Below are 25,639 nucleotides of genomic sequence, written 5' to 3'. Positions count from 1 at the left end.
AAGGTCACGGGGAGGTCTATCAAATTCCGTTTCTCATAAAGGTTTGTTCATCCCTGACAGGTATTCGATCGCAGCGCGGCCTTTAATTTCGTTTAGGAAACGCGGGTGAGCCAGGAGGCGTTCCCCGGGTAATTCCCCATTGAATACCGTATTCGGACAACCCGTCTGCGTTTACTATATCCTGCTTGTCCAATGTTGACAGGTGTAGGAAGAATCGAACGATTTATAATTTATAATTTAAAGAGTCATAGATTTATATAGACCTGCAAATGTTCTCCTGACTCGTCTAGATGGATTTTTATTCGAAATAAAAGTTGTGTGCATCAATTACAAGAAATGGAAATCGAACAGAAATTAATTTCTTCCCTTAACTCTCCTTGTTTAATTATTTTGTATTTCGTCGACTCATTTTTCTCACAAATCTACAGGATCCGCAGTCTAGTTATTACCTTTTTTTAATGCTCTTTGTTAATGGAAATGTATAAATTATTTATTGCGAAGAGGAGCAATTTTATGAACAACGATCGAATAGCTTCCACGAGCTTCGTCGAAATGGCGCTTATTAACGGGGCCATTGCTGTTGGTCGACAGCAACAGCGGCTCGCGCAGTGCCATTCTTATTACTTATTCTTTCTTCGGCGTTGTCTCGTGTTCCGTTTGAAATGGACAAAACAGAAACGTAAAGAAGAAGAAGAAAAAACAAAACAAAACAAGAATAAAAGTCTAGGAACGTGGCCACAATCTTCGGTAATGAGAGGGCGTACGTAGCATTGTTTCGGAAACAGCCAGCATGCTGCGAGCCTTCGATACAAAGACAGGGTGGACCAATCCGAGCCGTATAGTATACAGACAACGGTGCGCGTCGATATTCCAGACGGTCATTGATAGTACAGCGGTAGCAAGAAATATTTTCCCGGCACCATCGGATAATCCTTTCTTCAATCAACAAACAACAAAAAATTTGATCAAAAGAGATTTGAACCAACTATTCGCTATTGGAAACTAACACAGCCTACGATGAAAATGTTCGACTACAATCTTGATGCTAGTACTACCCGTAGATATCAATATCTGTGAAATTTACGGTCTGAAAGAACTGATATTTCACGAAAATACACAGTGTGCTCTTGGAAAAGATAGCAAATACACATTGCAATGAGTGTTAAAGAATAAGGAAAAGTACCATTTGGAGAAGTTAGCAATAATTGAGAAGTGGCAGCTTCGCTTTTTACACATTTTTTGTTATGTATTTCATTTCCTAAGAATCTTTTGTTACGTATCTGATTTCTTATGATATTGTCTTATTTAAAAAGGCAACAAGTATGGTGGTTTTGCAACAGATAGAATTGGACGTTTATCGATACATCCTTACGATACCTTCTGTTGTAAACTCACCTCGCTTTGAGTCATTCGAATATATTATTACTTCTGAATATATCATTACAACCGAGAAGAGGGTGATTCTACATGGAAAAAACACCTCGAAAATAAAGAATACAATTTTTTCGTTTGAGTCTTTCTTTCTTTTCGAGAAAATCTAGTTTAAAGATCCGTTTGCGTGCTTTAGCACGAGTATTGTATATTGCGGAATGTACATATATACACCGAGTGATTGTCTGGCGTTCTAACTACAGTTTACCGCTTCGAACTTTGTGAGTCAAACAACGATCCCCAGCTATATGTTTGCCCACGGCTTATTCACCCCTTTGTCATCGGGCTACACACCTCCTTGCATTAAAGCACGACGGGTCCCAGTAATTCAGGCGCCTCGCCAAAATAAACCTGCGTCGCACTTTATCGGGTTCCTTTTTATTTTCCGTTTAATTATCGAGCGTTGGTACAGTCGTACTCGAAAACGTCAATCGGTGCACGTCGTAGCGTGGCTTTGACAAATATCTAAATACTTCTCCGTAACTTGTACAATTCCAATTTCAAATATACATATTAACTGTCGGTTAAAATTACCACGGTTAAATAACCAGTCTTTTCTTTTACTCGACGATTGTTGAAACTGTAAAAATTTCATTCATGGATAATGGAAGAATCCTCGTTGAAGCATATATTGTGATAAAAATCGTGGAAAATCGAAGTAAACTGAACGGTGTCATTTCTGTAAAGCAACGTTTATCATTAAATTTAACTGAACGAAAGTAATTACAAAAAAAAAAAAAAAAAAAAATCATTCCAATTTGACACTGCGAATTTCCACAAAATTGTGTAATGGCAAAAAGTAGTTGGAATGTACATGTATATTATCGTGCTTGTATTGTTAGAGAGGAAATTGATTTGTCTGACAGGTACTGCACCCCCATTCTACTGTGCAAGACGTGCACGTTCGGAATACGCAATATTCTAACGGAGCAATATTAAAGGATAAAGGGGAACATATCTGATCGTTGACCTGTGGACCAAGAGAAACATTTAAATTACGAAAAGAAATCATTTCGATAGAAATGAATGTGACGGTATTTACTTGGTTATTCGAACGATTCAAAATGTATTACACTGCTTTACATCATCTTTAACTTCTAAAGTTTCCCCCTGTCTGCAGCGTATTCGTCATTTTATGAAACAATACGTTCGATTCACATCGCACAAGCACACTCTGAAAGATGCAGGAGACCACATGTGTAAGGTGGTTCCTGCCAAATTTTCCACCCCTCGAGGGCAAGCCGTACAGTCACTCGGAAAACTTTCCGCACCCCACACAGTATGTACAATACTCCCCAAAATTTTGACGAGTATAGAATCGTTATTTCCCCAGATTATTCTCATTGTACAGTATAAAAGGTATACATACGTACCGATTTTAACCAAATTCCTATTATTAAGTATGATTCCGCTGTTTCAATCTTAAGAAAATCGCTGTTCCCGAATCGATTGTCAAATTTGCACTTATGATTTGTCTCAGCTCTGGCTCGCTTCGAAAATATGATTTTAACCGAACAAGAGACAGAAAAGATATTGTAGCTCTTTCGACAAAGATTAATAAAGATTTGATTTTATCCAATGCCAACGTGTATCCGGAATGGTGGAGGTACTTCAGTTTTCTCCCTCGTGAATCAATCTAGAGAAATGTCAAATCTCTCGATGAAGAGTAGTAATAAGGATTTGATTTTATCCCTCGCCTAACAGCATCCGGAACGAAGGTGCTACTTCAGCCCGTTCTCTCTCGTAAATTAGTTCAGCGATATTTGAAATATTTCATTGAAGGATTTGATTCGATCCCGGTGCCTAACAGCATCCGGAATGGAGGAGCCACTTCTCAGTGGCGTGTTCTTTCTCGTAAATTAGTCTGCGAAAAATGTAAGTTTGCATGGAATTCCGCAGTCTACTTACCGAGCCACGTAATAATTATTCCATTAACAACTTTCCCCCGGTGCGGTGGCTCGGTCGCGTTCGTTACTTTCCGCTCTCGCGTGTGTCATCGTTCCGCGTCTCGACGACCTTTCTTCCCTTTCAGTTTATTCACCCCGGCGCGGCGCGGCGCGGGGCGGCGCGGCGGCGTGCGTCACCCTGCGCGCGTCTTTGCTCCAAGGCGTGACTGGCTGCCATTCAAAAGGCGTTCCGTCGACTCGTGCGTGCCGCATGATTCTCTCTGTCCGAGCGTTCTCATCAGCCTTTCCCTCGTTTGCTTCCGATCTATCAATTCTCTTGCCTTGTTTGTAACAGTTGGGCACGGGCCAATGTGACCGAACAACCATGCCGTTCGAATTTTAAGTCGAGTTTCAAATCGACCGCGTACAGTTCCGTTTATGCGAACTCGTTGGGAGCCCGGCAGTTCATACACGAGGTGCGATAAAAAAGAAACCGGACTTCCTTGCGATGTTATCAGATAAAATTGAACGGCTTTGCTGACCATCGCTATACATAGAGCATAGGAAATAAACTAAATTTGAGTTTCATTGCCTGCGTAGCAGTTACCTTCTGGGTCTGTACAACGGTGCCAACAGTTTTGCAATCCCTTAACATTAACTAACATTGGTGGAAATCATTTTCTTCATAACCCCTCAGGGAGAACGCCCTACCAGCGGTTTCTTTCTGTACGACTTTATGGGATTTTTCATAGGTATGTTGAAATGCTAGAAAGTGCATGAAACCGTGTCGCACATAATAATCTGATTTTGCGTAGTCAATTCTGGGCTTATTCGTCAGGGTTGCTATGGTGTGCAGAAGTCAAAGGGTTAAAAATAACTGTCGTACCGGTTCGATAGCATGACAGCACTCGTGGTACAGGAGGTTCGGTTTTCGATATTGAAAAAGGGTCCCGCTGAGAACGAGTCCGGTTGTCGGAGAAACGTATGTAGATTTTTGTGGGGATGTTTCAAGGCGTATAGAGTGGTTCTTAGGGTTACCCTTCGGGGTTGTCGACAAGTAAGGCGTGAGGAGAGGGTGAAACCTTTGTAAAGAGTCTCCTAAACGAATCCTTCAAAGGGAACGACTACCGAATAGAATTTCTTGTTTGGAGAGCTTTAGTTTTTAACTGCTTGCGTGAGAGCATTCTCACGGCCTCTTAATTACTTTTTCGGATACAGTGGGACGTATGTAACTTGCGTGAACCAAGTATTTGTAAAACGGTGGCTTCGTTTATTCACCATCCCCTTGTCACAACGGTTACGGAACAAGTTTTTATTTCCAAAACTATTATGGTCCAACTACAATAACTAGACTATTTCGGGCTACATAAACAGTGAATATACAGAGTGTGTTTTCTATAAGATAAGCGATGTTTTACACTATTATTTGCTAACAAATTACCGATATATGACCGTATAAAACGGTTTCGAAGATGCAACCGAGAAATACCGGTATTTTACATTTTAAAGGGTAGAAGTCCCTGATGTAAACGAGGCTTAACGAAACTTGGAATTTTATTTATTTGATATTAGCGTGCCACGGGATGGACGCTATGCCGGCCCACATGCGCACTCGATCCGAGACGAGTTTTCACGGTGCAGCGAGCGCCGCGCCGCGCGCCGCATCGCGCGGCGAGTGCGAGCGGGTGTCGTAATCCCACGCGCTTGTGCTGCATGCGTGCGCTCATGATACTCGGCCGCGACTATTTTCTCCGCCGAATAAGCTCGGTATACGCGCACACGGTGAACCATTCCCGCGCGTTGCCACAAAGAGCCCCCTCGGACAATGACGAATGAATCGCAACACACCGACGGGGATAATGCCACTCGTCCCGCGGTCCGATCTCCACGAGTACCCACGTACAGTCTGCTTCCCTCCATTCTTTTCTCCCCGGTGCCGGTGTCGGTCTCTTCCACACGCGATCCTACTTCGGGAAAAACTGAATCTCGTCTTCGTTATTCACCCGCGAACGCGAACGCGAACGCGAACGCGCACGCCGCGCGCCATCGTCATTCGTAAAACTGTCTTCCCCGTATGTATGTATCGCTCTGTGTATCTAGCCAACTCGCTCGACGCGATATTACCTTTTCCATCAGGCGCTGGGAAACGCGATCAACGGATTCGCTGCGATTCGCCGCAAAATGATGCTCTAGAACGCACCGCGTGCATGGTGCACGCTGTAAAGCACGGTTCGAACGAGAACACGTATTAAATTGTTCAATTCATTTCCATTATCAGGTGTAAAAGTACATTCTTATTCAAGAGATTTTTGATATAAAAAAAAGAGTTAGCTAAATTAAAAGAATTTAAGAAAAAGTCTTAAAGTCCCTCACAAGACCACTCGACTCTTACCGGAAGTATCGTTTATTGAATAATTTACGCACGCAATGAACGAAGTGACTCCAATTACATGATCCACCCTACACGTTTAACATGTCTATCAAACGGTGTAGTTTGTCGACCGAATATCTTGTCGATTAAAGTTGCAACGCTTGCGAGATCTTGACGTATTGCTCCCACGGCTATGCAGTTCGCACCTGGTACTTTGACAGTGAAAACTATGTCGATTTTATAACCACGTGTCATGTTTTAAATTTCTGATCGCGTGTTTTGCCTACGACATTTGATTTGCGTTGGATGCTCGTTCTTATATTTTGAAACTCTGCTACGAGAATTCAGTTGAACAATCGCTTTTATCCCATTTATTGAAATGGGAAAAATCCTCTACAGCCAAATACAGGGACGTATTTTCTAGGAAAAGTTCAATCTCGTGCATTGCTAAACATTGTGTCACGAGTTACCAATACATACCGATCAATCGGTACATGCCTTTCTCGCAAGATGCAGCAACTCTTATCGTATATCGTTATTACGATTCAATTATTGCTTTATAATTATTTCAAGATGACGAGATACGTGTGGCTTGTTCTTCGAGATATTTGGACTTTTGCGTTTGATTTGGTAAACAAAACATTTTACCATGATAACATATAATACATCTCATACGTACACGTAATATATACATATTTTAATTATTTAAAAAGTTTTTTATTTTTCACTTGATCGTATAATTATTAATAATCTCATTCGCTTTTTGACACGTACACAGATATTTTGTCAGTCAGAATCGTTGGCTACACGCAGATTTTTGCGTATCCGAAGAACTGCGTCCCCGAGACTGAAACTGCTGGTACATAGCTTCGGGGTGTAGACAGAATACGGGTTGATACGGCCTCTTGAGAAATTGTTCCGACGTTTCGTAACTAACGTGTCCTCGGGTAAGGTAACGATATCATATATTTTTCAGACGCGTGACGAAGACTGCGTTGCCATGATCTACACCCGGAAGCTAGTAAAAGTTAGCCTTTGTCGTTGCTAAAACGATCATACTGCTTCACCGATTACTATGCTACTATGCTGTGGATTTCTATGTAATATAAAAACTTTCTGAGTGAATTCTGAGAAATAGAAATTCAGTCGAAATTGATTTTTTCGTTTAATAAGTTTAATAAGTTGATAATAGTGTACAGTTGGTCTCCGAGAGTTCGAATAATTTTTAAACAATATACAGAAGATTTTAATAATAACGATACTATATTCTCTCTTGTAACAAACATAGCAAGATTATATCTTGTTTAAAAATTGTACGGAGTTTCAGAAATCGGCAGTGTTTATACTAATGAAAAAAAAAAAAAAAAACACAGAATGAAGCACAGTGTGAGTGTTATTTTATTTTAGATGTATGTTTTATTTTACAATCGGTTGGAATTCTGCTTCCTCGAAAAAGAACAACTCGAGTTGTTTGATCCAAGTTCAGATTGAACGACTAAAATATTGTTCTACTCTAACACCTGCTGGAAAACGTTGACCCTTTAATCCGAGTTTAATTCTGAAAGAAAGGAAACGCGGCGAGAGTCGAATCACGAGAGTAATGAGAACGGTTAAGCGTAGCAACCCCTTTTTGCACCGGAAAGGTCGTTATACCGACTGATGTGCGAGTGGGAGCAATTCCATACTCGAAGCAGCACGTAGAAACGCGATTTGCGAAACCCGGTCATAAAATACGAAAACAAAATCTCAACTACTGCCTCTTGTCGAATGCAGGTGAAAATATAAATTTCTGTATAGCCTCGTATCACGCATATTCAACGGTCTTGCGAAGCGTCTACTAAAAATTCATTATTATTAAATCCGCCGTTTTAACGGACTCGGTGGTTTCTAACGTTAAAGGTGGTCGAACGTTCCCGAATAAAATCGACAACACCCTTAAAGAACAAACGAATGTTATGAAATGATTCAAATCTTGGATTCGGTGTTGCACGTTCTAGAAATGTAGTAAACATATCGAAATCGATAGATGTAGAGAGTCGATTCCACCGACTCCCGAGAGGCAGTCAGTTGCTCATACTGATGGAAAATATGGAATCCAGTGATTCGAGTGCTGCCTCTTCTGCAACCATTGCGACAAGTGGCTCGAACTTCTGCAAGAGTTCCAACTCCCTGTACTCTATACTAATAGGATATTCCGAAGTGACTCTTCGGTCAGAAAGTGCGACAACCATCGTTCTCGCGAATTCGCATTACCAGAATCCAAGAGTCCTCTGGCACGATATCGACCTATAAGACAACATTCTTAAATCAAGACGAAAAAACTGCAACGATGAATATGTAATTCGTTGAAAACACAGCGAGAAATGTTCCTCGTGGATCTTTCGTGATGCTCGGACTGTAGAACAAGAATTTTTAATCAGGCACCGTTTCCCGAAGAGATTTGCATGTCTGAGTACCTTGAAAATTGGATTTCGTACGTCGTTGGACGTCTTTCGACGTTTCCAGCGCGGCGGCGCGGCGGCGCGACGTGACTTCTTTTCTTTTTGTTGGTTTTATTGGCACAGTTTCCGCGCCGCTGACATCGGTTCGTCGAAGACGGTGCGACGACGCGATGGTGGAGAGAGAAACGGAAACGCGAAGCACAGGGATACAGGGATACAGGGATACAGGGACGGACGAAGGGAAATACCGAGAGCAGAGGAGATATCTGCGTATTGATTTCGTCTCGAGCATTAAATCCGAATAGGCCGGAACTTGGGGGAGTCGAGTCGTCCAGGTGAAACCGAGGGAGCACCGAGCACTTCGGGCCGGGAGCTGTCAGCCGAGGCGCTCCGCTCGCAAATTAAATTGTACTCGAACTCGGGAGCCGGCCACGAGTACGAGTAGGCCAATGCAATTGCCCTGAGACCGAACTATTATGCAACGCTAATATCGTAGCCGCGTTTGCATCATGTAGCCATTGTTGGCGACGAGACGCTCCGGTGTACGCGCCGCTTTGCAATACGCGTTGCACCGACATTTTACACCGGAATAATGCGGCAATGGGCGGATCAGGTGGGTTAGACAGAAGCAATTATGTCTTTTTAAACGGCGACACCGAGGATTATGGATTCTCGTTCCAGTTCGGTCGCCTCGCCTCGCCTCGGTGTCTTCGCCCTCTCGATTCTGCACAAGACGCAACTTCGTGTCTTCGTGTTCGTGAATTCGATTTGTGTACCATATAGAAGATGCTGCGAGTAATACACTCGGGGACAAAAAGATAGGACACCCTATTGATCTTTTCATTTTTATTCAGTCGATAACATCGATGAAATTTCGTGACCTTGCATCGTTTCCCATTGTTTTTGTTTATTTGGTTGAACCAAAGTGTTATCGCAAATATGTAAATTTTCAACACAAATTGATGGGACATGATAGGACGTGTGTTTAAAAATGGAACGTACAAGAAGAATTTACCAGTTTCCTTTATTTCTAATCAGGTAAATTATTCGTTTGGGCAGATATTTCTATAATTCTTTATTGTCCGCCTTAATTGGTTCTATCCATGTTCGATGCATTCTTTCAGTTCGTCGAGAGTTAAAAATAGTCGGCTCTTGGCTCTTCCCCAGATATTTTCGATAATGTTACGATGCGGAGATCTCGCTGGCCAGTCCAGAATTTTAATTTTTCTTATTTGCAATTGGAGAATAATATTTTATCTCGACTTACAAGGCAGGAGAATCAAATGTTCTTCACATGGTAAAACCGATGTGTGTAAAATTGATTTGTAAAGTTTCGTAGCGGAGAATGACGAATTGCGGAGAGCCAAATTGATCTGAATAGTACACAGGGGTGTATGCATTGGATGCCAAGAGTACCACGAGCACCAGGAGCTCCATGCGGGTATCGTGGTTGTTCCACCAAAGTTAGATGTTTGAAAAGCGAGGAAAATGTGGCACTATGTCAAAATAGAACGAGGATTACTATAAAAGTTACCAACTACAAGCATTTCGTTAACAAGAAACGATACGCGAGTGACATATGGATTACTTTTAGAGAATTTGCAAAGATTGCTGTCTACTGGACAGCTAAATCGATAATATGAAGCTTGACCGAGTGCAAAGGTCAAGTACAAGGCCGATATAAAAGTCAATTTACTTTGTTGACTTTGTTGAGAATTATATCTTCTGTCGCTCAAACTTATCCGCGACGCTACCGCGACGGGTCACGAATCACCCCGGCACACCATACGGAGGGTTAACGAACTGTATTGTATGGTTATAATTTTATTAAATCGGTTAAATTATGCGATTACGCTGTGAAAAGGTTATTAGCCTTATACTATTTAGTTTTCTCGTAAAGCTCCGAAGTAAAACAATTTCATAACTAGCAATCATGTAGAATACATAAATCACCCATGTCGTACAAAGAACAAACAGAAAACTATCCTCCATCCTACAGTACTGACTCGAACAAAGTATAAAAGTTAAACACCACAGTTTCCCAACAAAGTACACACATCGCAAGCAAATCAATGAGTTAATCGACCGGATGAAGGGAGAGTCGAGTCCCGGAGCAAACAGCGAGATTTAATTCGCTGCGATCACTTTTGGGCTACGGCTGGCTCGGCGCGGCGCGGCGCGGCGTATCAATTAATCGAGCAAATTCCGGTCAAAATGTTTTTTTGCGAAAGCGGCGGTCTTGTCAAATATTTGCGTCGCGCCGTTACTTGCCAATGTAAAAAAGCGCGGAACACGATAGCGAATCCGTTCGACAGGGTCCGTCTGCAAAAATGTATTCGAGTCCGTCGTCGTCCGGTGGTCACAAATCCCCAAAATGTATCCATAACCTCGAAAATAAATATTTCATTCCTCACATTTCAACCGTTGAGTTTGCAGATAAACGAGACGAAAAGTTACAAATACGTAGACAGACATTGTCATGTTGGTTATACATTTATCGTTATAACTGGACTGCGGCTCTCCGTGCGAAATAAAAATCTTCTACCTGAATCGCAACAAACCGGAGCGAGAAATAGAAAGATTATTTTCGTTTTTAATATGTTTAACACTAGAATTACCGAGTAACAAATACAACTGATGTATGTATGTACATATATTGCTTTGTAATAATGACAAGACTACATCTATTCAAACCTGGTACCGTTTTTATCCTAACGTGTGCTCCAAGAAAGAAGTTCGATTCAAACATTTCTGATGAAAACATTTTTATAATGTCAGTAATTGTGAAAGAAAAACTTAGGGACCAGTCATTTTGACTGGTTGAAAATAATGCAACAGCACTTTTCAATTCTTCTGATGTCTCGACTGTATTTATTTTGTCATAAATGGATAAAATTCGTCTAGTTATACATTTGAAGTAGTCCGAACATTTAGGAATGTATAAATTTCATTGATTCGACTATTTAAGTTTTCTCCAGGTTTTGGTGGCACTTTGGACCACCGTGCATCGTCCGGTGGTGCGTTCCCGTTCGATGGAACGTTCGTCTCGCGGGGCGGAAAGTGGAGCAGAGCTCGTCTGGAGACTCCACAAGAGTCAGAGACTGACCGGGAAAAGCAAAGACCGAGGAACAACGGAGATGACGGGATTAAATGGAAAAGGAAGTAATAACGAGGGGGCTGGGTGGCTCGGAGGAAACCGTCTCTGTGACCTCTCTCAATTCTCTCTCTCTCTCTCTTCCCCTCTTTCTGTCGATCTTTGCTTTCTCTTACCAGGAGCCACGGGAAACGAAGGGCGATTCGCTTGACGAATGAATCCAGAGGACATATGTCATCGCACGGAAAAATCTGGAATTACGCGGGGCCGGGTGCAAGCAGAGTTCTTTGAAGACGCAGCACCGTCTTTTCATTCGGTTCCTTGTTACGTCGACTGGAATTCGGACAAAGAGGAGCCTAGCAACGGCGGAATTATTTATACGCAGGGATGGAGAAGTAGAAGATTGAGAAAATGATACCGTTCGAAGCTGAGCTTACATTTTTAAGTGAACAAGCTGTTACGCGAACGAGACAGCGAAGATGTTGAAAGGAAATTGGAGAGCATTGAGAACCTGAGCTTCGGCTGTTATCGGGATGATCCGAAACTGTAGTTTCCGAGGAAATTGTGATTCACTTGTTCACCGGGACGAATTAACGAGTTTTCTAGTTTACCGTTTCCGATGCTCTTCTATCGATTATTTAGACATCAGTCCTTATACTGGACGGTACACGGTACTACATAATGTTTATAGTGATATAATTCAGTGCTATCAATATTAAGGTTATCGGTAATGGATGACAATCTATTACCCAGTCTATTACATACAGGAAACCGATAAAAGTTCAACTTATTATTTTCTTATTATTTCTATATTATTTTTAATCATTATTTTAACAATCTTCGTTTAACTTGCAAATGATTTAACTTTTAAGGGTTATTTTCCTGTGCAGGCGATGTTTTCAAGAGACTTTTTAGACAAAAAATTATGATATTTTATGTGTTTCCCGTGGTGTATCATTCTACACGATTCCATTAATTTATAAGAGTATGGTTCCTTTCTGTACTATTATAGAATGAAACAAAAACAGAATCCATCGAGCAAATTTAAACTTCTACGAAGGATAACAAAATTTATTCTGCATCCACGTATGTAAAATTTGATAGCAAAAAGTCATTACTCAGAAATCATGGAAACCAGTTTTTAAAACGCTTCTTCGAGAAGAACGTGTTAAAGTTGTGTGTGATTATGGTAATATACATGTGACTGCGGTATACGCTTGGCCGATAGTGAGTCACATTCTTGAAATGTTGCACCTCTTGTCACTTTTGTGAATTAATCTGTAAGATTTTGCGACTACATTTCAAAGAGGGTTTATGTTAACTAACACATAACAAAAGAATAACAAAACGTAAGATCTCAGGATAAATAAAATAAAATTGACGAATAAATAAACAAAGCCATGGCTGCCATTAAAGCATGGCTTTAAGTATTTTATTTAGAGGTTTTATTTGAAAATCATATTTTAAATGTTTAAGAAAACCTGACAGAAAAGTCCAACTATTTTTGTGACGCAACAAAGTAATTTTCTTTGGAACCAAGTATGTATACAAGCTAATGGGTCGTGTATACAATACTAATTGTAAGCAGCCCCGTATTTGTGGATTGTTAGCATAGGGAACTCAAAGGAATCTTCGAAACCGCAGCTCCGACGAGATTCGAAGACAAACAAATAATTGGTAGGAGAATTCAGAATCTCGTTTTCAATTAACGACCGAGAAGCATGGGTGGAAAGATTTATCTAGCCACGATTCATCTACGCGATTCGAGCCGAACAAACACGGTCGAAGGAAATATTTTGGATGGGAGCAACCTGCGCCGAGATTCGTTTACCGATTTGACGAGCGTATCGGCACGGAGCGCCAAGTGTTGGCTCACGCTCGACCAGGTTACCGCACAGGTGAAAAGCCAGAGGAAAAGGGCGGATCGTTTTATAACTGATTACATGATAGACGGCAGACACGCCGGGAGGAAAACATATTTGCGTGGTTTCGCTGTATCGCGATGCTGTAACCGCGTCCGACGCCTACAAGAAAGTTATTAAAGTTCAGTGCTCGCGCGCGCGTGTCTCGTCTCCAAAACGAGAGGCGACGACGAAAGAGAAAAAAGGTGAAAGGAAAAGAATCGCGTGAATCGTCGCGATGAAATACATCACCGCCATTAATCTTAATAATGTCCTGCTATTAAAGTGGGACTCAAATTAATAGTAGTCGAATTAATCATTCGAGAGCTACGGGCCGAGAAAATATTTGTTTCCGAACGTACTATTGGCGTTCGAAAAGAATAAATGTTGGAATTGCTTTATGCATTTTTTAATTTGATCGGTATTCTCTGTCCAGCAGATTTTCTTATTGCCCTGGTCAATGATCGGTGCTTTTCAATTGGAAGGCATTTTAAAAGATTAATGGCACGAGTAAACCGATTCAATCTGTGTGAAAGAGAATTTCAATTCGATCATCGATGGTTTTGAATTTTAAAGGGCAAACGTTAATCGAATATACTGTCCCATTTATAAAATAACTTGATAGCTAACGACTACACTGCGGATTTTATGCGTTTATGAGAAAAGCGAGTAGGTGTAGCACAAACTGGTAAAACCACGAGAAGAATTTAACAATACTGTTGAACGCATTATCTACCGGCGATTATTTTATAATATTTGAAAGTCTGTAGTCCATGACTTTTAGAAAATTACCTATAAAACTGCGAATGACTGCAAGTAGCGATTTTCGCTACTATATTGCACAACAACTGCAAATATGAAGTTCCTTTAGCTTCTTTGGAACATTTTCGGTTTTAGGAAAAAGCTGAAAGTAGCCTTCGTATCTCGATGAAAAGGCAAAATAATAAAAAAAAACAGATGACGGTACTACATGTCCCTTTGGAAACCATGCAACATTTGTTTGAAAAGTATTTTCGTACAACAAATAACTTACGAGTTATTTGAAGTCGTCGTGTTACGAGACTCGCCCGGTATATACAGTTTTTCGAAAAAAAATTTTCATCTCGTTATACAGAGGTCTAGTGTAATCAGACTTCATGGTTGCAGTACACATTTTTCTGCCTCGGATCTAAATAAATTTCTAATTATCCAGGAGAGTAAAAATCTACAGCGATCGTTGTCGACGAGATTGTATAAAAATGTTTAAAGACGACGAAGAAAAGCTAAACACCCTATAATCCCTCCCTACCACCGCTCGAAAATCCTGCCACGCCCAAGCTGCTCAATCAATCCGCACGGGGCAGGAAAGTTCGCGGGGATTCCCGTAAGAAAAAATTTCGGAAAATCCAGACCGTAACCACGGATGTACAGGTCGTACGGTCGTGATCGATCTCGAAGAGCTCATCGACCATGGGCCATGTGAATGGAACCTTAGGTACCCTGGCAGCACCTGGTTGTAAACCCGCCAAAGCCGGGTATAGACCGTCTGTCCTGTCAATCCCCACCATGGCTCGCAGCTACTGGAGCTCCTCCAGTGCACCACCACCACCACCACCAGCTCTACCACTGGCACTGGGACTGGGACTGGCACTGGCACCGGCACCACCGGCAACAGCGAGAGTCTCTCTCCTTGTACCGTCGCCACTACCACGTACCCGTCGCCACCACCACCACCCGGCGATTCCACCACCATCGTCGTCGGGCCACTACCATGGAAACCGACGAATGCGCATTCTGACTTCAGTTCAGCCGTCGGTTTCAACCTGCCAAGTTGTGCAGGTGTTGGCGAACGGTTGTCGGCATCCACGGACGGGTTCTCCGCGGGTATTCCTCCCACGGCACGGCACGGCACTGCACGGCACGGGTCGGGTCGGGTGATACACGGTCGTCGGGCATCGTCGCTCGAAAGGTTCGCACGGGTGCTGGTAGATCGGTGGAGCAAAGTCGAAAGGAGGGTCTTCTCTCCTCCCCCTTCCCCCGTGCGAGGTGGATTGCTCGCGCGGCCTTGTTTGTGCGTTTTCCGCGTGGAAAAGGGTTGGAAACGGGTTGGAAGCGGTTCGAGGATCACGGCGGGAAAACGGGCGAGTGTTAAAAAGCCGTGCTGCCACAGAAGCGTTGCGATTTATGGAACCACCCCATGGATAATAACATGTCGACTGCCGCCTTCATGCACCGGTATGGGAACAAACACTTTTAAGATCGATACTCCTCTACCCCCTCCCCCCCTCCCCGTCACCATCACCCTCACCCTCACCCTAGATTGTTACCGTGACCCGTGACCCGTGACCCGTGACCCGTCCTTCTTCGACCGTCCTCCACGGATTTCCACGCATCGTGCACGCTGTTTTCTCTACGTTCTTATTGGCCAACGTATCTACTTTCCGAAAATTCTGCCCGAAAACGTTCGCGGCTGCCGATCGATCGGCCGGTTTGTTGCTATGCAGCGGACCACCTCGGGGTTCGTATATCGTGCGAGGGACGTCGATGTCGCGGTGGCTCTTCCAAGGGCTAGTGCACCGTGCCCGATTGGCAGATACGCGCCTAACCGTGTTTCGTTTTTGTCCAATGTTTGTTCACGGAACGCCGCTTCGCACCGCTCTGCGCCGCGCCGCGCCGACACAGAAACCCGGCGGCCACTTCCTGTGCCTCGAATCGATTTCACGGGCTTTCAAAATTGCTTCCGTGCGATCGACCGGCTCCGTGGCTCTCCCGGCCGCGTGCGACTTGGTCAAAAAAAAAAAAAAAAGAAGGAGATGGTCAAACACGTCTGGCCACTTTGTTGAAATACTTCAGGACCGATAAATGGCTTCAAAATGGAATTATCTTTTCTTGTTTGTCGAGGGAGCAGCGTCCGCGCGACGCGACACGACGGTGTTCCGGGGACGGGTAAATTGATCGAATCTTCGAGTCCGCGGAGGACGGGAGAATTACCGACTCGTTGCGTGTGATCGATAAGGCTAATCCGGTGCAAATTGTGTTCCGAACACGTTTACACGCTTACGAAAGAGCTGGCAACAATGGGATTCGTTGCGGCAATAGACGCCCCGGCTGCTACGAAACAATTGGCTTCTAGAGTACGATTTCATGTCCCGCGGTTATCGTCCCCGTTTCAAAGACCGGCCAGGCATCCTTGACCGCTCGGAACTCATCGCGCCAGGCGTTTCCATCTGCACCGCCGCCGCTGTCGTCGCCGCCGCCGCCGCGACGCCCAAATTTCGAAGCGCTTCGCGCTCGACGCGGCTGAACGGAAACTGATCGGGTGTTGACACCGCCTTTCGTGCGTTCTCGATTGCAAATTTTACCTTTCGCCAAGGAAATTAGTACCTGCGATCCTTTTTCAGCTCGATTTTCTTACCCACTCTACTCCGGCGCTTCAAAGTATTGATCCGTGTTTTGGAATAATTATATGTTTAACGCTAGATTTACGGGGTTCGCGAAAATTACGGGTTCTAATATTTTTGATCTACGATTACCGAGATTGTAAAGATCCATGAGGAATTATTCAACGAATATATTACTTTGGCTATATATTGGGTTGAAAAGAAAGTTTATGGTGTTTTTAAATTAAAATTCAAAGATAAAATTAAGATATTCGTTTATAGGTTTATTCGATAACATGATAAGTTACCAGAAAAATGGCAGAAAGTGGTAGAACGGAATGGAAGATATGTTACCGAATAACTCTATGAATAAACATCTGAAGTTTATCTTGGAATTTTAATTTAAAAATATGTTACGAACTTTCGTTCGAACCCAATATTACAAAAAGAATGGCTAAAAATTTGGATAGACACGTTCTAGTTATTTTCATAAAGTAATGTAAAACAGTGACTTTTAGTGCTCCGTAGGTCTGCGGATAATCAGATCCTTCACGCATAGAATAGTTTCAACAATTCATAAATTTATTAAATGAATAGTATGAAAATCACGTAAATAAATCACGTATTCAGAATATCAATTTAACTAGAATAATCATTTAATATTGTTATGATTTTATTAATATCTGGGAATTTTTAGCACATTGATAAACAATATACGTTATTCGGTAGGATAGTGTAGAACAACTTTTATTTTTATATCTTATTAGTTTTATTTAAACCAAAACTTTTATATTTAAGAATATTCCTTTATCCGTTCTGTTCAGAACTTTGTTAAAAAAGTTCGCGTATAATAGATTCTATCACGACTTATTAAAAAGTTTCATTTCTTTTCGTGTCGTGGCTAAAACTGATTTCAGGATAAAACCAAGCTGATATCAAAATATAAGATAGGTATTTATTGTTAAGTACATAGTGGATAGGCGGCCAAGTGGGAAGAACGTTTTCGAACGTCGTGGAAGATTTCAGTATAGGAGGACGCATGCCGGTAATTATAGGAGGACGCATGCCGGTAATACCGAGACTTTTCTAGACGGTATTCTATTAACCTGCATTTTCACGAGCGCGTCACCTGTTCAGCTCCCCCAGAACGACACGGTGTCGAATCGGACCAGCCCGCTTTCCTTGAACCTGCGGATACCGCAGCCATTGACCGCGGCTTCGCTCCGTAACGAAAGGACCTGAGTGCAGTCATTCTCTATTTCTCCTCCCTCTCTCTCTCGTCTCTCTCTCTCTCTCTCTCTCTCTCTCTCTCTCTCTCTCTCTCTCTCTCCCTCTCTCTCTCTCTAGCCCTCTTTTCCCCCCTGCTCGTTGGCTCTCTCTCTCTCTCTCTCTCTCTCTCTCTCTGCCCCTCTCTTTCTCCCTCTGCGCTGTCTCTTCGTGCCTATCTTCTCGGTCGGTGTCCCTGGCTCATTTGAATATCAGAATGACGCACCCGATTTATCGAAGGCCATGAAAAATCATTACGAATAAACCCGCTGGAACCCGTATGTCTTAGGTTATCGGGCTTCTTTGCCAACGACCAAGGCCACATTTCATTGCAGTTTTCCTTTTTTACACCACAAATTCCCAATATTTTTCTATACCCCCCTCTCTCCCCGTTATGAAAGTTATGTGTCGTGGTGCGCGTAACTTGCGAGGGATCGCCGTGTCTTTGTATTTAACTATCGCGCTGCAAACGTTCGTGAAAAGTCTCATCTCTCGGAGACCGAACGCGCACGAACAGAGCTGAAACTCGTTTCTTCAATGACTTTCTTTGAGTGGAAATAAAGTGAGATGATTAAGTTGTATTATGACTGTCGTCTGAGCGTGGATTTAGTTGGCTGTGGGACTTTATGGAAGTTTACATTCTTGTAGGCCGGTTCAAAGAAGTCTTTTTCTTTTTTTTTTGTTTCCTTTGTGTACGGTTTCAGTGAAATGAAATTTTTCATTGTGTCATTCTTTGATGATATTCACAAGCTACAAACGTATAAAGCTCCACGCTGCAATTGCCATTCGAAGATTATAAAAGCAAATATTAGAACCGCGTAAATTACTACACGATTCCTGGTAGCTGCAGGACGAATAGCTTCCTTTCGTCGTTAGTGAATTTTGTTTATTTTGCAGTAAGCACAAAAACATGCTTAACATGGACACGATCACGAGAACAGGAAATTAAAGAAACTTGTTATCCGATTAAATGACCTCATTAGACGCAGAATATTAGCGTATATCTTCTTCTCTCTCACGATCGAACCATGCGTTTATAATGAATTATTCAATAAATTAATCTCTTTGGAAGTCTATTACGATACGAATCGCTAAAAACCTGAACACCTGTTACTATCGCTACTGTTACTATTACAATTTATTTCTTTTTTTCCAGTGAGGAAGTAAATAATCTTGTCGTAAATATTGTGTGCACATCGGAATGACTGTGAACTAACACCAGGAAAACTATTCAATTGACGATAATATCGCTAGATATAAATCGAAAGTAATATGTCTCCGAGGTCATGAAAATGCAAATTGAAATTGCTACAAGAAGCTGCTTTCTCTCCGAGAAATCAACGAGGCTGAAATTTATGTACTAATAGCGTTTTTAATTTGCATTTACATGAGTTTCGTTGACACATACTTTCGACCTACATAGAAAAATGCGATTTTATTGTCGATCAAATAGTGTTCCTCGTAAGAGAATCAGACACGACCGACGACCGACGACCGACGGTCCAGTTGATCCGATAAGTCGACTATTCCTTGAAAGTTCAGGTTCCCAAAACTGTGCTACGAAGTTGTTGCTCTTGATCAATTTCATCCGCGGAGGCTCTCCGCCGCAGACAAATCCGTGCTTAAAACTTCTCAAGAGCCTTTCCTACGAACAGTTACGGCCCGGTCGAAATCACATTGCAATAAAACCTAAAGCGGATTCGTCGAAACAAAAATAGGAAAAACTTTGTGCTACGAAGTTCGCAATCGGGTCTATTCGCCGTTTACACGAAAGTTTCGACGAGTTCGCGAAAGAGAGCTCGGCTATCGATCCGCTGCGGAAAGCAGATTCGCCGGATTCGGAGAAAGCTATGGCAATTTTACAAATGAGAAGATCAAGGGAAGCATGATGGCAAAGCGGAGACACGCCGCGGGAAATATTCGGGGTCTCTAACGAACGAGAAATCCCTTGGAACGGTTGCGATAACGCGATAGAGGGAAGTCGCGAGACCGAACAAAGAGAAGAATCGCACGAACAGCATTAAAACTCGCGAGGGAACACGTCCGAGCGAGAGGAGAACACGCCCTGCTAACGTTCGGCTCGAATCGTGCCTTCTCCGACCGCTTCGAGCAACACGCTAAAATTCCGTGCTCTCTCTCTCTTCTCTCTCTCTCTCTCTCTCTCTCTCTCTCTCTCTCTCTCCTCTGTCTCTCTGTCTTTCTCTAAAAGGCCGTGGATTATATAACGAGGAGGAGAGACATTGGGAATAGATGGCGGAGGGTTGCACGTAGAGACAACCGTGAGGAATATTTTATCGATAACGCGAAACGCTTGCGCTCCTTGGTTCCGGTGGCCGGCCTGTGCCCGCTTAGTCATTCGACATTAATTCCAGTCGCGTTACCCCTCATGGGGGAAACGGGATCGAGTTCTGCTACTGGGTTGTTGCGTTGTTCAATCTAGAACCCAGAACCAGATTTTAGTTAGTCCACGCGGTCGCCGTGGCGACTGTTTTGCTTCTGGTCTCGTGCCTGGCGAATTCCTTTCGGCGAACTCAGTCGATTACACGGTTATTACAGTTTCGAGTTAATACGCTGCTCTACGAGAACCTAACAATGCCGAATCTGTCGTCCACTAGATTAAGCGATAAAATGATTGTTCCCTAATGTACAGTTAAAATTTCAAGTTGATCGTTCCAATACTTTTTTCTTACTTTTATCGGACAGAGGTTAAAATGTTATTCCGAGAAAAACCAGTTGCACGAGTCCCTCCCACGATCATAATCTTTACGCGTGCTTTACGTATTGATTCAAGTAGGAGAAAGAATCGATTTTACCAAGTTGATAAGACAGGTTATCTCCTTAATTTTAGCTACATTGTCTTATCATTTTATTTGATTCTATTTTTCTTTTATCCTATGCCGGAGAAGATGTAATGTTAATATATAAAGATTGTATACTTCTTTTATGTAAAAGTTATGATAAATTATGTAGAAATCAGAGTTTTATATGCTGGGCAAGTCTATAAAATCACCTAATCCACGGTCCGTAATCCTGATGTATGATAATGATCTCGTGAAAAACAGGCTTAGGTCAGTTTAGCTCTCGGATACAGGTTTTAGAAGCTTGATTAATGTACCGCATTCTGTATAGGTAATGACAATTTTAAGAGAAAAGTTACTAGGTCACTCGTAGTCAAGAATATTCATTCCAGCGGTTCAACGATCCTGATTGTTTTTCGAATTAACAAAACTATATTTACTTAATATACCTACGTATTTATTCTACGTCAATTTAGAGAACTGGAACGAAGTAAAAATTTCCTAACTGTCCAAACCTTCAAGTTCCAAATAAAATCTTATAGAACATGATGAAACTTGTTGAAATATTCGCGTACTATACTGCACATTAAACTAACAGAATCGAGTAAAAGTGCGCGAGACACGTTGCAGTGAATCTCTCGAGAGTAGGGAGCGATATAATTAATTAAGCTTTTACTTTCTCGTATACACCGTGAGTCATCGGTGAGCTATGCGACACTAACACACTAAAAAAAAAGTCCAATTCCCTTGGACGGAGTTTTCTGTACGTATAGAGGCCACGCGCGCGAACATATGTACATAGCTGAGACTCCCTTATCTTTCAGCTCTGCTTACTTTATTGGAAGTGCAAGTTCGTGTTTGAATCGGTGGAGAATGGCACGGCGGGAACGCTGCATCATCGCGTGTCGTGCAAAAGCGAACCGCGGAAGATCGATTCATCTCCCAGGATACGCGTGCGTTGCTATCCGATTACGATCCAGGCTCGCGATCGCGAAAATATCTGGCCAACCATCCTGGATCACTTGTTACGCCGTTTGTTTCGCCTCTTAGTCTTGTACGACGAGTATACTCATCATGGAATAACGTTAATTGCTATTAACATTAAAATTTTCGTGGAAGCTAAAACGTACTAGTGATTTTCAAATATTTCGAGGACAAAATAAAAAATAAAGAAATGATTATTTAAAAGAATTTCTTGTTAAATTTTCCTGATAATTCCTATACACTCGTGACGAGTAAGGAACACTAGTCGCGATTTGCCAAAGACATTGGACAATCACAAAAATACATATACGAGTGAATTATCGAGGTTCTTGTAAAAATGGGGAGTATTGCCTAGGCTTGGTAGTACATATTGGCATACTCGACGCGGCCCTAAGCCAATGTAATAAAATCGTTGATCTGTGAGTTTATGCAGCTAGATTGGCGATTCGTCACGCCATGGATCGGTTCGGCGGTGATTTCGAATGCGATCCACGCGCGGACCCGTTGTTTTATGTCTTCTTCGCGCGATGCTACAGCTAACCGAGGCAGCTTTGGCCGTGATCGAGCCTCCGATACGACCGTTCGAATGGCCGCTGGTATTTCGCGCAATGAAAAGAAGAAAAACAGCGGATGGCGAGGCGGTGCGAGTGTTTCTCTGGAGAAAACGCGATTACCAGGAATTTATCGACGTTCGTTTCGCGCGCTTCCGCCGCGTCGCGCGTATCGTCGCCAGGCGATCGTGTGTCACGTCGAATTCCACGGATGCGGACGGCTGGCGGGGGAAAATGGCTAAAAACTGAAAACTAAAAACACCGTTCCGACCGTGCGTGGTCGGCACGGGGAGCGTTGTTGCATCGGGGGAAAAGCGTGTTCTATCCTGGCCGTCCGGAGGGACAGTTACTTTTCGATGACAATGGATTTCGAAGGGGCTTGGGCCGTACCGCGTCGACCTACATCCGAGATCCTCCGGCTAATGAATCATGCATGAGCGCTTTCGAGGCTTCGTTTCAAAGGAAATAGCGTGAAAGGAAAATTTTCAGCTTGCGACTCTTTGGAATTTCGTCGACAGGTAGACTAAAGGTAGAACTTGTTGAAATTCAGAAATATGATTTTCCTTGTTATCGGAACAGTTAGCGAACGTTAGAAAGCTATATAATTGTGAGAACTAGTGAAAGCAAAAATTGAGTTCCACAATTTTAATCTTTACGAGAGTTGGAAAATCTCGAGTTCTTCGTGGGTCCTCCTCGGACACCGGGGTCTACAGGAATTCGAAATCGGACAGGGGAAAAGTATGAAAGTCCAGCCCTGAATTCCGGTTTGTATTTGCCTGGCCCTCGTAGAAACAATATTTCGTGGTCTTTTGGTGGCAGACAAAAAGACTGAACGTCAAAGTCTGATCGACGGTTGAAGAGCATTGTCTAACTGGAGCAGTCGATGCAGAAAAAACGAAAAGGGAACGAGAATAGCTCGGCAACCGGTCGTCCTCTCTGCTTCTCCAAGATAAGCGTGACACTTTGCGAGAAAGAATAAGGCCATAGCCGCGCGCGTCTGGTCGTATTAGGCTGGCGCGGCGCGGCGCGATGCGATGCGTTGCTCGCGTTGTTAGAAGTGCATTCACACGCGACCATGCGACCGGCTGCGCTGGCTGTGCCGTGAGTGCAGCGGGATGCGCTCGATAGGTGCGTGCAGACTAGACGGTTAGCGCTGGCAGAGAGCCCTCCGTTCCACCGTATCCGTGACAGGGAGCCACGGGACGTGCCCGGTAACGGAGAGCTGCAAAGTGAAACTCGTCGAAGGTTTCCTATAGGGTTACACGACCATCCATAAGAGAGTGTTTCCACTGGCCTGTCCGCCTGCCCCTGGCCCGAGTCTTGCCTGCAGCTTGTGCCTCTGCCCGTGCCTGTGCCTGTGCCTGTGCCTGTGCCTGTGCCTGTGCTTGTGCCTATCCCTGCCCCTACTCCTGCCCCTACCCCTGCCCTTGCCTGCTCGCCTGCCCCCTTTTACGCCACACCGAAACGAGTTTTACTCGTTGCACGATATCGGTTACCGGCAAGTCGAGCATTTATTACTCACATGGAACCCGGAAGATCGATCGAACGGAAGTGGCCCACGAACTTGAACCGTGTCACGCTGGATGGACCGCTCGGATCTCGGCTTCAAACTCGACGGGACTCGCACGATCGATTTTACCGAAATCTCCGTAGCTCGCGGCATTCTAGTCTTGGCGAACTGATTGAGAGCTACCGATTTTGCTAGATTCCAGCCAGAGCTGCAAACGGTTCTGAAGATGACTGTTTAATCTAGGATGCCGAGAATTGGGACTATTTTCACTTTTGATCCAAAGTTGTTAACGTCTCGTACAAATTCTAATTTTCCAGCAGCTAGTTTAAATCCGGCTCGACCAATGCCATCGCCACGTTCTGCTGTGAAAGCTCTGAAAGCAGGGCCAAACGTTGAAAATAAAAGATGTGGCTGCAAGAAAGTATGTTTATTAATTTTCGAATGCATATTCGGAACAATTTCTCTAGGTTCTGTAACTATCCGGTGAGATGGCGTTTCCATTGCAAAACAGTGATATAAAACGACTGGGAGTAGAAGTGAAATTCTCAAGAACTTTTCTTATGGTAATTTGTAGAAAGATCACTATATTTATTACTTATGAATGATTCAATGATTCCCGTAGAATTTCTAAGGAAGCGCATAATATATTATTAAGCATAATAAGAGTCACGATAACGAGCCTAATAATTCTTACAAGAGTGAACAGGCTTGATTAAAGCTAAGAAATCGATGTAGATGCGAGTTAATTACACAGGAACTAGATCTGCTCTATCAAAGTAAATTTTCAGACCTACTTGCACGACCTCTTTCACTCGTTTCAACAGCTTAAGTAGACTTCTCTTCAACTAAATTGTTATGTTTCTCTAAATAACTTAACTACAATTACATCCGAACAATGACTCTCTTCGAAAATCTTGATACGAGATTTCTCAATGGAATCAATCATTCGATCAATCTTTCGAATTAACCGAAATTGCATTAATATTTACTATTTACAAATATTACCATCGTACTTAAAAATTACATAGCTTTGAACTGTTTGAACTGTTGAAAAATAAGAGAAATTTAACAGTTTCTTGAAAAAATCAGTATATGCATCTTATTATGAGATATGTAGGTAGTATTTGCTGAAAAATTGAGCAAAGTATCATAAACTAGGACAGCCATTTTTCCAAAGCCATTTCTGCAACTGCAATACACCTAATACACATTTCTTTGATTTTACGTTAAACTAGACCCAAAAAAGCCATTTGAGACCGATTTTGAAAAAATCAAATTTAAAAAAGTTACAGCTGTTTGAACACACATATACAATTTTTCATTTAAATTTTCCAGCTTCTTTTGTCTGCAAAAAGAAAGAAAAATGTATGTGTCCTGAAATCTGTTTTATCAAAGATGAGACAATAGTCGTCTTCCGACACATTTTCGTTACTGTGAAATTTCATCCAAATTGGTTCAGTTTCTTATTACTAAAAAATAAAATGTTGAACAAGTGTTCAACAAAGAATCGTACTAAAAGAATATACCAATTTTGAAAACACGACTTTTTTATTTTGCCAAAGATATGTAGCCCCTTAAAAAGTGCACGAGGTGGAAATGTTTTTAAACCAACAATGGTCCATCGGTTCGTTAAGAAAGGAAAGATGGTTCAATTTTAACTGCGCCTAGCAATTATCATAATGGGGTAACTTTGCGACGAGTGTCCTCGCAGCAATTTTTTTTAATTGTCCGCAGAATGGACGGACTCGTGAATGGCCGAGACACATGAACGAGAGAGGATGCTCGCATCGAGGAAACTTTTTCAATAGCGTCGTCTCGATTATCCGGGAGAGGGAGAGGGAGAGGGAGAGGGAGAGGGAGAGGGAGAGGGAGAGAGAGAGAGAGAGAGAGAGAGAGAGAGAGAGAACGCGTGGCGATATATTTATCGGTTTTGCGTCTCGTACCGAATCGAAACTTGTTCTACTAGTCGGTCGTTATGGAATACCGGTGAATCGAGCCGTTCGCTACTTACGCGGAACCCGGAAGATCGATTGGACGGAACTGGTGC

General features: G+C 42.7%; 1 protein-coding gene across 2 annotated transcripts in view; it reads left to right on the top strand.

Moving 5' to 3' along the window:
* The first annotated feature begins 14,836 nt into the window (after positions 1-14,836).
* LOC143352985 (uncharacterized) overlaps positions 14,837-25,639 on the top strand; it is a 67,559-nt gene continuing 56,756 nt past the window's right edge. Inside the window, exon 1 of one of the 2 annotated variants that reach the window (XM_076786065.1) lies at positions 14,837-15,338. In XM_076786065.1, coding sequence (XP_076642180.1) covers positions 15,301-15,338 — 38 coding nt within the window. In that variant the 5' untranslated portion in view covers positions 14,837-15,300. The remainder of the gene's footprint in view (positions 15,339-25,639) is intronic. The other variant, XM_076786066.1, reaches the window with a different exon arrangement.

Source organism: Halictus rubicundus, chromosome 3 (genome assembly GCF_050948215.1).
Source record: "Halictus rubicundus isolate RS-2024b chromosome 3, iyHalRubi1_principal, whole genome shotgun sequence".
Classification (NCBI taxonomy): Eukaryota; Metazoa; Arthropoda; class Insecta; order Hymenoptera; family Halictidae; genus Halictus; species Halictus rubicundus.
Note: the sequence above shows the minus strand (reverse complement) of the source record. Positions and strands in the feature narration are given on the sequence as shown.